Source organism: Gymnogyps californianus, chromosome 9, assembly GCF_018139145.2.
Source record: "Gymnogyps californianus isolate 813 chromosome 9, ASM1813914v2, whole genome shotgun sequence".
NCBI lineage: Eukaryota > Metazoa > Chordata > Aves > Accipitriformes > Cathartidae > Gymnogyps > Gymnogyps californianus.
Window position 1 is genome coordinate 16,650,485 of NC_059479.1, and position 15,440 is coordinate 16,665,924.

General features: G+C 43.6%; 1 protein-coding gene across 1 annotated transcript in view; it reads right to left on the reverse strand.

Annotated features, from left to right (window-relative positions):
* The window catches only part of NRK (Nik related kinase), a 106,291-nt gene that overhangs the window by 55,219 nt on the left and 35,632 nt on the right, over positions 1–15,440 (reverse strand). The window contains exons 4-7 of the mRNA XM_050902071.1: positions 7,842–7,967; positions 6,969–7,079; positions 4,998–5,088; positions 2,756–2,886 (exon numbers count right to left, since the gene is read on the reverse strand). Coding sequence (XP_050758028.1) covers positions 2,756–2,886; positions 4,998–5,088; positions 6,969–7,079; positions 7,842–7,967 — 459 coding nt within the window. The remainder of the gene's footprint in view (positions 1–2,755; positions 2,887–4,997; positions 5,089–6,968; positions 7,080–7,841; positions 7,968–15,440) is intronic.

The following is a 15,440-nucleotide window of genomic DNA, read 5'->3' on the forward strand; positions in this document are numbered from 1 at the left end:
TTTTTGTTTGTTTTTACAGTTTCCCTAGATTTCTCCTGGATGGGGTCGTTTTAGTTGGAGTGACATACATTCTGGTCCCTCCCATTCCCTACTGAGCTTTTAGGAAACGTGCTAATGGCCAGAAGCTTCCCATTTCCCATGTAACTCTGAACAGCTGATTCATCAGTTAAGCAGCCAGCCCCAAAATGCAGACCTTCTGCATTCAACACACAAGAGCCAGAAGATAGCAGGCACCGTTTAAATATATGTCTTAAATCTTTTAAACTGTTTTCATGAGGCAGTGAGACACAGCAGTGCCTCACCCCCCTGCTCCTGGCCAAAAAAATTCTTGGTCTTAATGCTTATTTCAGAGCAGTCATTGCTGAGTTTCTACACTGATGGAAAAGAAATTATAGTCAGGCCTTGGGGTCTGACTTTTTCTGTCTACAAAGCCTCCAGTCACATGTTTTTGGGCACATGAAAGGAGAGCACATCATGCAGTCAGATTTACGCCGCAGTATATGTTCAGCTCAGTTAACTTTGAGAGGAGTTTCCTTTATTAGCTCATCTGGATGCTAAGGGCCAGGTTTTGATCAGGGAAGGTAAATCAGAAACACTACCAGTGACTGTAAAAACTTCACAGGTTTCCACTTGATTAATCATGTGCATTATTTTACTATTTTTTGTGTCTAAACGTAGCCAAATGAGAGGCATGTGACCAATTTGCAGGGCTTCTCTAAAACTATCTTTTGAAAAGGGAGCAACACAAGACAAACCTTCAAAGATTAGAAGCGAGATACCATTACATGAATAGCAGCTCATACCCAGCCTGGCACTCTAACTAAATTTGACTTTATCAACAGAGCCTTCTCAGTCCAGCTGCTCTGAACTGCTTTACACAAGCTGAAAAACAGTTCGCATCATAGTTTGTGGAGTGCTTTCACAACAAAACTGGTGGGAATTTAACAGATTCACAACCCTGACTTGTTATTAAGTAAATGACTGAAAATTAGAAAGGTCTTCTAGGGGTTTTGGGGACAATGAGAGAAACAACAAGGCTATAAAGAATTTTGGTTTGGAGTTTCAAAGCGTGAGAGGCAGACAGGTGAAACGGAGGATGACAGCAGTGTTTGTAAAGGTCAGTGTGTATATATACGTATTTATGTGTATATATTTTTACTCGTTTATTATAATCTTTTTTTTTTTTTTTGGTAACAGCAAGAAGTTAGAGTGACTTCCCGCTACTTTGCTCATCATATCAGCTATAAATCTCTGTAGAAAAGACCAGCCCCATGCCACCTTCCAAGCCATAGCACTGTCTGCATAAGTGCTTCCGAAACTCTCCACTGATCAGTTTTAAACTACCATCTGCAGAATCTATTTGGAAGCAGACATAAATGCATGCAGATGAACTGTGATCATTACTGACGGCAAAGAAACCTCAAGAATTAGGGGTGCACGTTCCTAATGCTTGTAACTTCTGAAAAGTACACATTCTGAAAAGGAAATTGACTGGGGACAGGGAGTGAAGACAAGAGATTAATTTCTTGAGGTTTCAGTAGATTTACATGGTATGAAAAATAAAATAAAATCCAAGAACATTCTTTGGTCATGACTGACACTCACACAAGGTGACCTCACTCTGCCAGTGCGGCACAGAAGGTCTCAACAAGGGAGAAATCACAGCCTCTGAATCACTAGAAAATGGAAGCAATAACACGCTCTTCTAATAAATATTTCTGAAGCCACAAATTAGAATGAGAGGCGCAAAGTGGCAACCAAGAGAGCACCTGAACCAAGAAATCGACCAGAGGGTCACTCAGAAGATGGCTGCTCAGAAAGCCATCCCTGGAAAACATCCTGCATGATAAGTGTAGACAGACAAATGACAACACTGCTGGAAACAGGCCAGAGGACAACGAATAAGGTTTTTAAGTCCCTTTGGAACAGCATCAGCGTATTGTAAGAGTTAGGAGGAGAACCAGCAAAAGTGCTTGATAGTTGTTCCTGGGCTCCCCAGTACAAGGAAGTCATGGATATACTGGAGTGGGTGCAGCGAAGGGCCACAAAGATGTTTAAGGGATTGGAGCTGGGACACTCTGGGCTGAGAGAGATGGAACTGTTCAGCCTGGAGAAGGGCAGGCTCAGGGGATCTCATACATGCAAACAAACTCCTGATGGGAGGGGAGCACAGAAGACCAAGCCAGACTTCTGAGTGGTGCCCAGTGACAGGACAAGAGGCACAAACTGAAAGACAAGTAATTCTGTGCCTTCTCACCTCAGCCACCCTGAGAATGACCAGAAATCATTCGGGGATGGGAAACCTCTTGCAGTCACATGCTCTTAAATGAGTGAAGTGATACTAATTATTGCCAATTAACTCAGGATTTGCAGCTGAGTCCAGAGGAAAACAGCTCTGTCAGAGGAGAGCCATAACTTGTCATACTAGTATTACACAACTTCAAGTATTCCTTCCAAATTTACTTCTTCCTTTCTTTTCTATCCTGACCTGCAACCTCCATATATCAGTATTTTTTTTTTGCACAGGTTCAAAGTGTATTTCATGTATTAACAATTCACAAAAAAATATTCATAATGAAACTCCACTCTTAAAAAGACCCACCACCCACATATTACAAATACGACTATTTGTACAGTTATAATATTTTTGCGGTTTAAAAGGAGGGAAGCTTGAACTTTTCAAATGCAGTACTTGAGCAAGATTTCAGCAATAACCTGCACGTTTTGCTGCCTTATGCAGAGTTGTAACACTTACTCTGTAGTCATACGTAGAGTCTGGGTTCTCCTCACAAGCAATGACCTCAGGCGCCATCCAATACGGTGTGCCAATAAATGTGTTTCTTCTCCCAATAGTCCTATCCAGTTGAGCGCTTACACCAAAATCGACTGAAAAGCCAAGCAGAAGTAAAGAAATTAATAGAGTTGTACCTATGTGGCAGAGTGTCTGCTTGGTTACCTTAATACTGTTTAGAATACTAAACCTTTGGGCTACAATGCATATCAAATCTGAGTTCCTCCAGTACATCTTGTCCAATAGTTGAAATTTAACTGCCTTTTTTTTTTTTTTTCTTTTGACAGAAGGATCAAATAAACAGCATGCTAAATCTGCCAGGCAGGTTACAGCAGACATGAATTGCTCTAGGAAGACATTACAGAATAATTTATGCTTAATCTAAACACTACATTGAGTAGGACTCGAGATCTTTAACTAGTATCTGAAAGGAAAAATAGTATCTACGGACAAGGCAAATTTGGATGTGTCTAATACGGCCATTTGTGAAAGGTGGAAAGAACTATCATATCACTTCATTTTGAGGTGTTTGGAATAACTCCTTCCCTACATTCATACACTATATTAGAACAAGCTGGAGAGTGTACTAGTTTACTCTGATCTTAGACTCATTATAATGACAGAATTGTGTGGTGCTCTTTGTGCTGAAAAGGGTGTTACTTTCATCAGGATTGTACAGCAGAATGGTTTTGTTCAGATACGAAGAAGGGCCCATACACCCAATAATTATGTGATTGTATTTTTCTTTGAACACACCTCTAAGATACACTAATTGGATCCACTGGGCATAGCAGTTGAGTGCTATTCACAGAGAAGACAAAGTAACAGGGAAAAGAAAGGACTGAAAGGAGACAGCCCTGTGGTTACCATGAAGGAGCAGATTTTCTCACTTATGTTACCTCACTGCAGATCATCTGCAAACCACAATCATTTCTACTACTATAATTTAATGTCCCTGTTTAGCAAACCTTCTCCAACAATAAGTTGGACCTGGTCTTTGGGATCATCATGTGCCCTGTGCTTCTGATGGGAAGTGTGCACACTTACACTGAAGTGGAACGGAACTGGACTGAGGACCTCTTGGGTTTCTAGCTTCTTTACTTTAGGACACACGAGCTAAATCTCTCTGGAAACAACTTTTTTTTTTTTTTTTTTTTAAATTGTTGGACTTAGTAAATCTGTTTCATCTTTACCCAGAGTTAGAAAGGTTTAACTTTCTTGTCAACCATGTGAAGACTGGTGGGACTAGTAACTATACAAGACTGTAAAAACACACAAACCCCCCATCTTGCCAGTTTTAAGAGGGAATAGTTGAAAACTAGTACATATCTTTCAGAGACTACAAGCAAAATCCTGCCTTCATTTAATACAACAGCAAAACTCCCTTTGACTTCAGTGAAGCCAGAATTTTGCCATAAGGTTAAACCATAATGAGATTTAAAGTACTTACTTTTGTACTTGCTCCAGCCAAACATCCTACCCCACATCCACAGGCCATGTTTATTATTTTTGTTCTCCAACTCTACAGTGAATTCGTTCAATTAAAGAGAGAGGGAGCATAAAGATCATCCCAAATAAGAGAAGTGCTCTCCTTGAGACTGCTATCATTGCCATACATTCTCTGTGATGTCTTCCCAAAACATGAAAGACATCCCCTCCTCAAGAGACACACGTATGTGAGTTTAGTCTTAGGAAGTCAGAAGTTGTCAACACTGACGTGTCATGGCTAGAAAAGGAAATAAGTAATCTCTCCAACATTTTTGAGAGATGACTATTAGTAAGAGCTACTCTTCAGTGGTAGCCCTTACACATGAGTAATTTCACCTATTGTCAGATTTATGAGAATCTCTAAGACCACTTCCCTTAGAGAAATGGATTAGCATAATTTATTCCCCCAACTTTTTTATTTTGGAAGTCTTTGCATGCCGGGGTCTGCTACGAAGGCCTGATGGTGCTGTGACTTACTAGACAGGTTCTGTGTTTGACTGCCCAGAAGTAGCTGTATTCCCCACAGGCTGTGAGCGACATCCTTGCAGAACATGTCACATTTTCAGCTCTTTCTACATGACAGACACCTTATAAACACAAGCATTAATGCTACTTGACACATTTGTTGCTCTTAGGTTACTGAAGGTTCTTTCAGAGACAAGATGGAAATCTTACATTTTTACGAACAGGTTTCTAGCACACATTTAAGGAAACTTACCCAGTTTTACTTCTGCATTTTCTGTGAGAAGAACATTCTGTCCTTTAATATCTCGATGGATGACATGGTGAGCATGAAGATGTGCCAAGCCCTAAAAGAAAACCAGACTTTCCTTATTCTTTCTTCCTATTGTTATCATAAGCGTGGCACTGGTGCCTTTTTACACTTTTACCCTTCTCAGACTTTATTCATAGGGAAAGTCCTTTAGATGTTATTAGCAACATGAAGACTCCAGTTTCGGGGAGGAGAGAGGACAGCAACTGCAAGTTTGATTGTCGTCTTTACCCACAGGCCTGACAGTAGCGGAGCATCTCTGAAGTCAAGTGTGAAGAGAACAAGGTAGCAATATTTTAAACTTCTGTCTCAGAATCAAGGGATGCCTCCTAATACTATATGTTCAAAGCAAACAAAAGAGGGAAAGAGCAAGGCAGAATGCTCTGTATGAGGACCAGAGACAGCAGCTGGCTGGCCACAGGGGCTTTAATTCCACATTCAGCAAAACTGTGTTCAATGGTAAATGGACCACAGAAAGTTCAAAATACCATGTCAGATCTCTTTTTGAATGCAGCAAATATTGTCTTCATTCAGCTAATATTTGCAATATTATGCCTCCTCCTTCATTCCAAAATTGTCCATGGTTAAACTAGCATAGATATAAAGGAACGCACTGAAATAACACATTATGGTAAGCCAGGGGATGCTTCACTCAAAATGCTTAGCCTCTGTAATATTAATAACTTCAAATAGAGCTTCCACCCAGCTTCTAAATTTTCCAGAAGGAAACGTTGTCAATCCACAGGCAACTGGGTCATTCTGTTTTGGAACAAGCATGATTAAATCCAATCTCTTGTTCTACATCGGCATGCTGTTATGGTTTTCAGTTGCATGAGCGTAAACCAAATGTTTTAACATCAATTGCTTTAATAGAGGTATTATAGCCATACAAATGAAGAGCAACCTGACCAGACCATGAAGATTTTTTTTGCAGAAGAGCTCTCCCCACGCTCTCCAGCTATAGTTCTTACAATATGCAGTCTAATGCCAAATCCTTGTAAGATGGCCAGTGTTCTCTACTGAGCATGCTTCCCAACTCCTGTGCTCCAGAAGCAAAGATTTACCCCTATTCAAGCATTACTTTGGCATGACATTTGAATTCCAGCTCCCAGAATACACATTTATCTTACCGTTATTTCGAAAAGAAATAAAACTCCGTTACAAGGAAGATGGATCAGTAACTCTGTAATGGGTTTTGAATTTAGAATGACAGGTTCCAACTTCTGTGGCCCCCCCCCCTCCCCCCCCCGGTCCAGGCTAGTTCACTAGATTACACTTGGGAATTGTTTTATCTTCTGTACTTTCCAGGAACAAACAAACAAAAAACCAAACAAACGAAAAAACAAAAGCAAAAAAAAAAAAAAAAAAAGCCCTAAGCCTGCATAGAATGAAATATAGCCCCAGGAATTGTCTTGGGGAATACTGCCTCAGCAGGGCCACCTTTAAGATTTTGGAATGCTGTTTAGTCAACATTGCTTCTAATAGAGCAGAAAAGAGGCTCCTGGGTGTGTGCAGGTAAAGGAATTATGAACACAAAGATCTTGCACAGCGTGAACAGCTGAAGCAATGAGCAGTAAGATCTCCTGATGTGGAGGACAGACTTACTGAAAACAGAAAATTTATTTACTTTTCTAGATGCCCAGAATCTGGACTTTCAGAAGATGGCTATTTGCCATAGGAAACAGGAATCTTCTGTTCTTCATACAGAAAATGGGATTAACTACAATAATACGGAATGTCAAGCAGCCATCATGCTGGCTCTTTGGGCTCTTCTGAACTCAAGGACCACAGCCCATGAGCCCCATGGATCAAAACCTTTAAACAATAATGCTCATTAGTGACCTATATTAGCGACCAAAGCCTTGGAAAGGCCTTTTTGTTGCAAATGAACAACAAAACTCTGTTGGCACAACTCACCCTGAGAACTTCTCTGCAGATGTACGCAATCCAGTCTTCCTTGAAACAGTTCCCTTTTGTCTTCTTTACCAGGTCAGTGACGGAACCTGCACCACAGTACTCCATCACCAACTGCAGGAAGACAAACACAATACACCTTTACCACAGCGCTGACAGGGTGCCAGCAGAGATACCATGTGCAAACACCCACTCCACCACAATCAAGGTGTGGCAAACTACACGCCACCTTCCTGGATGCCAAGTGACATAGAATCTCATTTCCTGAATCATACACATTGCTGAAGAAATAAAAAACCTCAGTAGTGCTCCTCTCCTATTGCAGGTTATGGGTACTTTTTTTTTTTTTTTTTTAAGAAACTACAAAAATCAGAAAAACAACAGCTAATAGCACTGAAAAACATGGAAATTTTTTCAAAATTTGAAATTTCTTATTTTGCTGCAGAGCTGCAAAAATCTTGCAGCCAAAAAAATTGGAGGATTCATTTTTCTTCTTTACTTTATTGCCAATTCCTCTGTTCCCTTTTTTATTTTCCAACTGAAAAAAGGAGAGGAAAGCAACAAGAAAAAGGAGAGGAGGGGAAGAAGACAAGCTCTCTTTCACTTTCATTAAAAAAAAAAATTACAAAATGTTTAATTTGGAAAAAAAAAAGCTCAAACAACAAATCAGAATGACAGCACAAGTCAATGCCCATCCTCAAAGGAAATCACAGGGGATGGAAGACGTCTAGGGAGGAACAATTTTTCTCTTTTACATGTTATTCTTCAGAACAATGACTTCAGAGTTTCACTGAGAGAGAGTCCAAGCCAAGCATACTGGAGCTCTAAAGAAAGGAGCTATAAATCTGATGAACAGAAATGACACTAAACACTTACCCAGAGCTGATCATCTTGGCCTGCAGGACTCTTCTTTACAAATGCGCCATAATATGTAGCAATATTCCGGTGATGGGAGTACTTTTTTAGCATATTTATCTCCAGCTTGATTTCCTCCTCTTCATTCTGTAGCAAAAGAGAGTAGAAGGCTCCTTAGGTGACCAGAGATCACTGAGCTCCAGGGCTGCCCAGAGCTGCAGAGCAACCTCTGTCTTTGGAGGCTTTCAACACCCAGCTGGAACCAGCCCTGAGCAACCTGGTTTGATCCCATGGCTGACCCTGCTTTGAGCGAGAGGTTGGACCAGAGACCTCCTGAGGCCCCTTTCAACCTGAGTTATCCTGTGATTATGACAGTGCAACTGAAGGACAGGCTCTTAGACCGATGACTGAATCACCCTGATCCATCAGCCTAAAACAATGAATTGCTAGGGTTTGACCTAAAGAATCAAAAATGTTCTGATTTGAGTATAACAATCGCATATTGTCTCCTCAGGGGGCTTAGACAGGACCTATTACTCCCCCATTTGTGGTTTCTCTATGCAGTAATTTAGTCTTGGAGAAATTAACCAGATTCAAATAAAAATAAAAATATTCCTAACACTCCATTACTTAAATACTTGGAAAAGCACTTAGTGCACACATCAGCCAATCTGTCTTCCCAGTCCCGTGGAGGGTCTTGCTGGGAGGAAATCAAAGCCAAGGAGGAGGCAACTAGCCACAAATCAAACTCCAGAGCCAGCGCAGGGTTAGGATCTGCTCCATCCTTACAGTTGTGACGCTACCCCACCTGGACCATGGAGTTTTTTCCCTCCTCCTAACATCATGCCATCAGTTAAGCCTCTGCCGTGCTGGGGGCTAGCACACCCCTAGACATCTCCTTCCAGGCACTAGCTAGCTCTGTTTTCCCACTGTCTTTGTTTCAGTCTCTTCAGGGCAGACATTCTCTTCTGCCCAATACAGCACCATGTACAATAAGACAACTAATGGAAACACAAGTTTTAATAATTACATTAGAAGGAAATGCCCTTTTTCAGAGAGAACTGCCTGATCTGAAGAGGTCCTCTCAGAGCTAGCCTGTTTGCTATGTTGCCACCAAGAGAAATGGTGCACAATACCCGGTGAAACGCATGTAGATTTTGCTGTCTCATTTGCTTTAATAGGAAATGAGTGGTGCTGCAAGGTATCCTTGTATTGGTTAAAAGGAGTATGACAAAGTTGAAAATTAATTTACCTTGCTGCAAAACATCCTAATCAGCGCTTACTAGCTGAAGGGAAAAAAAAGAGGCAGCAAGAACAGCTCAGCCCCACAGGACATTTTTCTGCACTTTTCCACTCTTTTCCAGTAGCTTTGCCATCAAAGCATTCCTTTAACCATCACAACAGACTGCTTACAAAACCAGCTGCGTTGTCCTTTCTACCTGTAGCAAAACATTAAAGCCTGACAGGCTGAAGCCAAACTCCCTCAAGCATATGCATATGATGCATCTGATTAAACCCAACCACACAAAAGTCATTCCCAACAGAACAGAAGGGACCAATAAGTTTTCCCCAGTAACATCAATCCACAGGAGACACGTCACCAGACCAAAGCCTAATTGTCTTAAGCTTTAGGAAATGGGAAATGTAAAATAACTCCACTTGAAGCAAAATTAGCTATTTCAGGTTTCAGAACAGCTCCTTTGTTGAACGCAGGGTCTCAAGCTGCACACATTACACCAGATATTTAATTTATCTTTTGTTTGCAATTAAGGAGAAAGGAGGAGCCTTAATCCTCAGCTTGATACAGCCCTGGCTGTTGTTTGACTTAAGTAGCGAGGGTAAGGAGGAGCCTGGTGCAGCACCTGGAGTCTCCGAGAGAAATCAGAGCTGACTCCCAAACAGCATGCAGGAAATCCTCCATGAGCAAGGTCCTATTTCTCGCTGCACAGGGCCAGGGCACAATCAAAGGGAGCTGAGAGCTTGTGCTGATGCTTTCTGGGAGGGGAAACAAGGCTCTACTCCCTTTGGGACTTCAGATAGTGCACGTGAAAGGGTGGAAACAGGCAGGTGAGGAGAAGGAGGCAGAGAATAAGGACATGGGAACTGCCTTCCTGGACCTGACCACAAGGGTCCTGTCACTGATACAAGTAACAGATCTTTAGGGAAGAAGGGCAGAAAGCAGGACAAACAGGGAGGATTCCTTTCCTCCCCCTGCTGTCCCTCCTGCAGCCTGCCCACTCTTTCTGCTAGGGCAACCAAACATGTGGAGGGGCAACATTAATCTTTGGTAAAGGCCTTCCCCAAATTACTTAAGATCTCTTCAGATCTTAAGGTTTTGGGTTTTTTTTAACTCTGCCCATCTGCATGAACTTTGCACTAGTGGAGCCTGACTAAAAGCTTCCCTGCTACGCCCCCAGCACCAGCCTGCAGCTTTCACAAAATTCCCCTCAGGGAGCTGGCAGATCTCAACCACTTCCTCAGAGCTGCTGCCTCTTTTTCAGCTCTTCTTCCTTTGCCCAATTAATTTGCTGGATGTTGGAACTGTGCTGGCACAGCTCTTATCCAAGTACTTTCTATCCTCTGCAATCTTGCCTCCATGTTTTTAAAACAAAGATAAGCATGTGCCTGTTTGTGAACACAGCCGGAATACGAGGTAGGCTCTTCTACACCCACTGGCAAGAGCGAAGAGTAGCTGCACATCTGTAATGCTCCTTTCCCATTACCAGCAAGATGATCCAATTCCTGCTTTATCTCGTGTCCTTATCTATTTACCAGAAGGCTGGAACCTGCTCCCTCCCTGCACCTGCCTCTTCTTCCCTTGCCCATCCTTGCCCATAGAGGCAGTTACCTGTGCTCACACACTGCTGTACGCTGCTCAGGTACAGGATGAGTGCCTTGGGAAGACACTGCTTAGACTGGACAGTGGGCTTCCCTGCTGAGCCCCACCACTGCTGAGCAGAAACCCTCTGACCCAAACTCTTGCATCCTCCAAAGACAGAGACGTGACTCCAAATATCAGTCAGTCTGTAAGGTAAAGGGCTACACAGGACAGCAGGTGCGCATTTCACAGACAAAAAGTACTCTGTCTTCCCAGTGCTTGAGTGAGTTTTGGAAAAATTACTCTATTTCACATGGAGAAACCAAGGCAGAAGGGTAAATGTGAGCGATTCTGTCCCATGGACCATGTCTGAGGCCCAGCCAGGAACTGAACCTGGACTTGCTAAGTCTCAGTGCTACATACATCCTTCAAGCAGGGTGACTGGGGACAAAAGCACCCTCAACTTTTCAGTGCATGCACACGCTCAGGGTTTCCACTTTCCACCACCCCTCTTATCAGTGTTACCATCAGCCACATCTCCCAGGGGTCTAGAAACCTGCTCATAAATCATGCTGCTTAAGAAAAGGAAACAAGCTCACAGATGTGCAGGTGCAAAAAGCTGTTTGCTTTCACAAACCAATGCGTTTCTGGGCACAGATGGCTGCATGCACAAAGATGACAGGCTCATGATCAAAGGCTATTTTTGAAGATGTGGGCCTATCTGCAATGACATTAGGAAGCAAAGAACTAGAAAGCACACACCTCTGACCTCGAATGGAAACAAGATCAGCAGCTGATAAATACTCCACCAAGAGACCCCTTAGTATTGGGGCAGTTCTAATGACAAGTTTTTTGTTTAAATGTTATTTTGCTATCTGGAAAGACTGAAAGCAAGGACAGACAGAGAATGACCTGCTGCAGAAGAGACAGCCGAAGAGAAAAGCAGCAAGAATCCAATCTCTTTTCAAGCACTCTGCCTGCTTGGCACCGTCAGATAACAGGAAGCAGAGCCTGCGTGGAGAGGCACATGAGCGCACGTTGCCATCAGCTCCCCTTCAACCATTTCAAAGGGCTCCCCCCGCTCCCCCCGTAACATGACACGGCAGCACTTCCTGACAGATGTCCAGAGGATCCCGCAATGACCACAGCATCCTGCTGCTGCTCTTAAGAAACCAGCCCAGGGCTGCAGCTCATGACAGCGAAGGGCAGATTTGGTGTGCCCCAGATGTTAGAGCTGAACAATCACAGCTGGAGCTGGTCAGGGAATTTCTGATGAAATGATTTCTTGCTGGAACAAAAAACGTAGATTTGGTGAAACAGAATCTTTCGGCAGAAATGTACTGGTTATGATGAAACATTAGCTGAAAGACTTCTTAGGTTGGATTTTCTAGTGATGAAAACATGATGCTGGGGGAGGGCAACTCACTGCAGAATATCCAAGTAGCAAGGAAGTAGCTCAGACCCCTAGGATACGAGATATCCTTGTTCAATCCTCTCCTTTCCCAAGTCAGACAACACTGACCTATTACTGAGCAGGTCAGTGATCAAACCACCACCAACCTACACTGGCATGGGGCTCTGTCAAACTCAGCCACCGGGATTGCCCCACTTTGAATGAGAGAGCGCTACTGGAGGCTTGAACCGGGGAGTCCTCTAAGCAGGTACACAAATCACAAGGCCAATCCAGGCATTCATCTCTTCTCCACTTTTTTTGGAGACAGGTGAAGGGAAAAAGACTGCATTTGTCTTGATTTTATTTTTTTAATCTTCCTGTTTTCTACCGCATGAAATTTTCACTCCCTAAGAAAACTGTTCCCTGTGCAGCACTAATCAGATCCTATAACCACCCAAAGATGAAAATGGCCACAGGGGCTAGGAGCCTCCTGTCTCACTCAACCAGGTTTACTATGACAGCTTCCATTTCTCACAAGCCAAACTCCATGTGAGATGTTGCTCTCAGGTGCAATTTATAGGCAGGACATTGGAGACGAGGATTTCAATATTTTAAAGACTTTATTTAATGCCTCAAGCTAGCTTTTCAAGACCAAAGGATCAGAAAATAACTTAAACCTGAGCAGATTAACAACGCCAGAGGAATACTGAATCCTTGACAGGCTCTGAATTTATGACACTGAAATTCCAGAGATTGAAAGGATTTCTACATTACAGTTAGGACCCATTACTGCTGTGAGAGGCTTCAGTAACCAAATGCTATGAAGCAGAGAAAAGCTATTGCTATTTTACAGGAGAACTGAGCTCCAGAGATGCCCTGGACACATACAGCATCAGCCTCAGCTGTACCCATGCTCCTACCTACTACAACTGCACAGCAGGAATGCATTGGCTTCATCCCACCTACTCTGTGCTACAAGAGACCAGCAGCGTGGTCCCTGGCCCGACAGATCACCTCAGGAGGCCACCAGTAACCCCATTTCTTGCAGCCAAGTGGTTTGCCCCGAGCGCTCTGGGAATTTGCACCGAGGTGTCTGAAGGGCTCGAGACCGCAGCTGCCAACCCCACCCTGCCGCTGCACACAGCCGTCCACGGCCCACTGCGCTGAAAGCAATCGGGGTTTACCGTAACACACCGAGCTGTGAGATGTGGTGGCTGAGGAGAGGACAACCCCAGGGCAAAGCAGACAGCTGTAGGAGGAACTGGCAGCTACCGGCAGCAACCGCCTGAGTCACTCCTGCACCGGTCTCCCAACATCTCGCACAGACGCTGCCGAGGGCCTGGAGGAAACCAGTGATAACGCGGAGGACTGCATCCAGGTCTGCCAGCCTGTGCCCTAGCAGCAGGAACACAGCCAACCCCGCGTTAAGAAAGTGGAAATAACAGCAGAAAGCCTTGCACTCACCCTGCACCAAGGGCAGAAAGCAGAAACACTCAAGTACAACTGAACTGGATTTGTTCAGGGTTTAGTGGGGGAAGAGCACCAGGGAAAACCCCTCCAGGTGGCTGCACCAACATGCTCACCGCTCTACTCTCAAACCGTCACAACTGCTTTCGCATTTAAGTGACTCAACGTGAAAACAGCATGATCTGTTATCACTGCCCCTCAAGCAATGGGACAGGTTCCCCAGTATGACGCTGGCTCTCTAGCCTACAAGGAAACAGCAAATCGGACCTAAACAGCTGGGTTTTGTTCCCAGAATCATGCAAGTCTATCAACGTGAATTCCTGAAGCTGGACCACAACGTTGTCCTCCATTTAAATTTTGTTTCCAAGCAAGCAGGCATTATTGGATGCTACAGTTTGTTGCTTACATACAAAGGAGACCATGTTATGTATAGCAAAAGGAAGGAAATCTTTCCAAGGTTCCCTTCCTGCAGTTTTTGCTTCAATTGTTTCATCAAGGAAGGGACTGTCACTGGTGTTAACATGACGGCCCAAAAGCGACATCTTTGGCCAGCCCTCACGCTGTTGACTGACCCAGCAAAGCATGGAAGCAGTCCATACAGAAGCTCTGGCTCACTTCTGAGACCCTGCCAGGATCTGTCCTGTCAGCTCCTCTGTCAAAGCACGGAGGTACTCTGATCTGAGGAATCTGTCTGCCACCCAAACCCTACCCCCCTCCCTTCCAAAATCCAGCAGCCTCATGTTTGGTGACTGCCATTTTTTATAGCCAAAGCACCTGATGATATATGTAACTATAGAGCTAAAACCAAAAATCCCACTAATCTAATGTAGCACTCATTTAAAAAATGCACCCTCCTCTGTGCACAGGGAAGAGCAAAACCGGCAATTCAACTACTCATGCGTATTTTACAAGGTAGCACCGATAGCCAAACCAGCCCTTAGATATGCTTTGTAAAAGCATCACAGTAGCATCTAAGTTCAAAAAACTAATGTGAAATTCAGACCACTTGCTGCTCAGGGCTGGATTCCTACACCATCAGCAGAAAGAACTGTCCTAGACCTGCTCTACATGACAAGGCCCACGCAGACACCAACTTGTTCTGCTGTCTTCCAAGACAATCAAAAGACATAGGAAAATGCAGGCAAGGCTTGCTTGTGCTTGCCCAAAACATCACATGTAGATGTACCACTGGCAGACTTGGCCCCGAGGACTTGGCTCTGTTTTTTATTTCAGGCGATAACCCTTCCACAGTATTGCAAGAGGACTCTAACTTTTTCTTGGAGTTTTGTACTCCATATCTACACTGCCAGAGTGACAGAATGGGGAGCTGGTCTTCAGTGAGACTAGGTGCATCCTACCAAACCACAGACTTCCAGCAAACTCGAGAAGAGGAAGCAGGGAGTCTCCCCAACCTTTCTGTGGCTCAGGCTAATACGGTCTCAAGGAGGCAAGCTGCTTCGCTACTGGCTGCGCTCTTAAAATGAGAAACAAAAATCAATACTTAGCAACTTTTTCGACACCCTGTTCCAGCACTGACACCGCTTTATAAATGTGAGCAGGGACAGTGCCAATTAAACTATCGCCTTCTCTCATCTGTCAAATAACAATAAAAAAGTGCTACATTTGCATTTCTAACATGTTCCTGCTTGCTAGCTGTCAGGGTAGCTACTCTGAGGAATGGCTGGCACGCGAGGGGAGAGGACGCAATGAAACACAGCAGGGGCAGTGCAGATCTACAGGAAATCTTTTACTTGCTACCTCTGGAAACGGATAATTAACTACATATAAGCAGGAGGAGAGTTCTCCTCTTTGTTATTATAGTCCATCAAAATATATGGCAATGCATTCCCTTATTGCTTTGTCACCATTGGTCAGGTACAATTGAAAAATCTGGTTGTATTAACACCTCTCAGCACATTATAAAACACAAACCAGTGCTCAG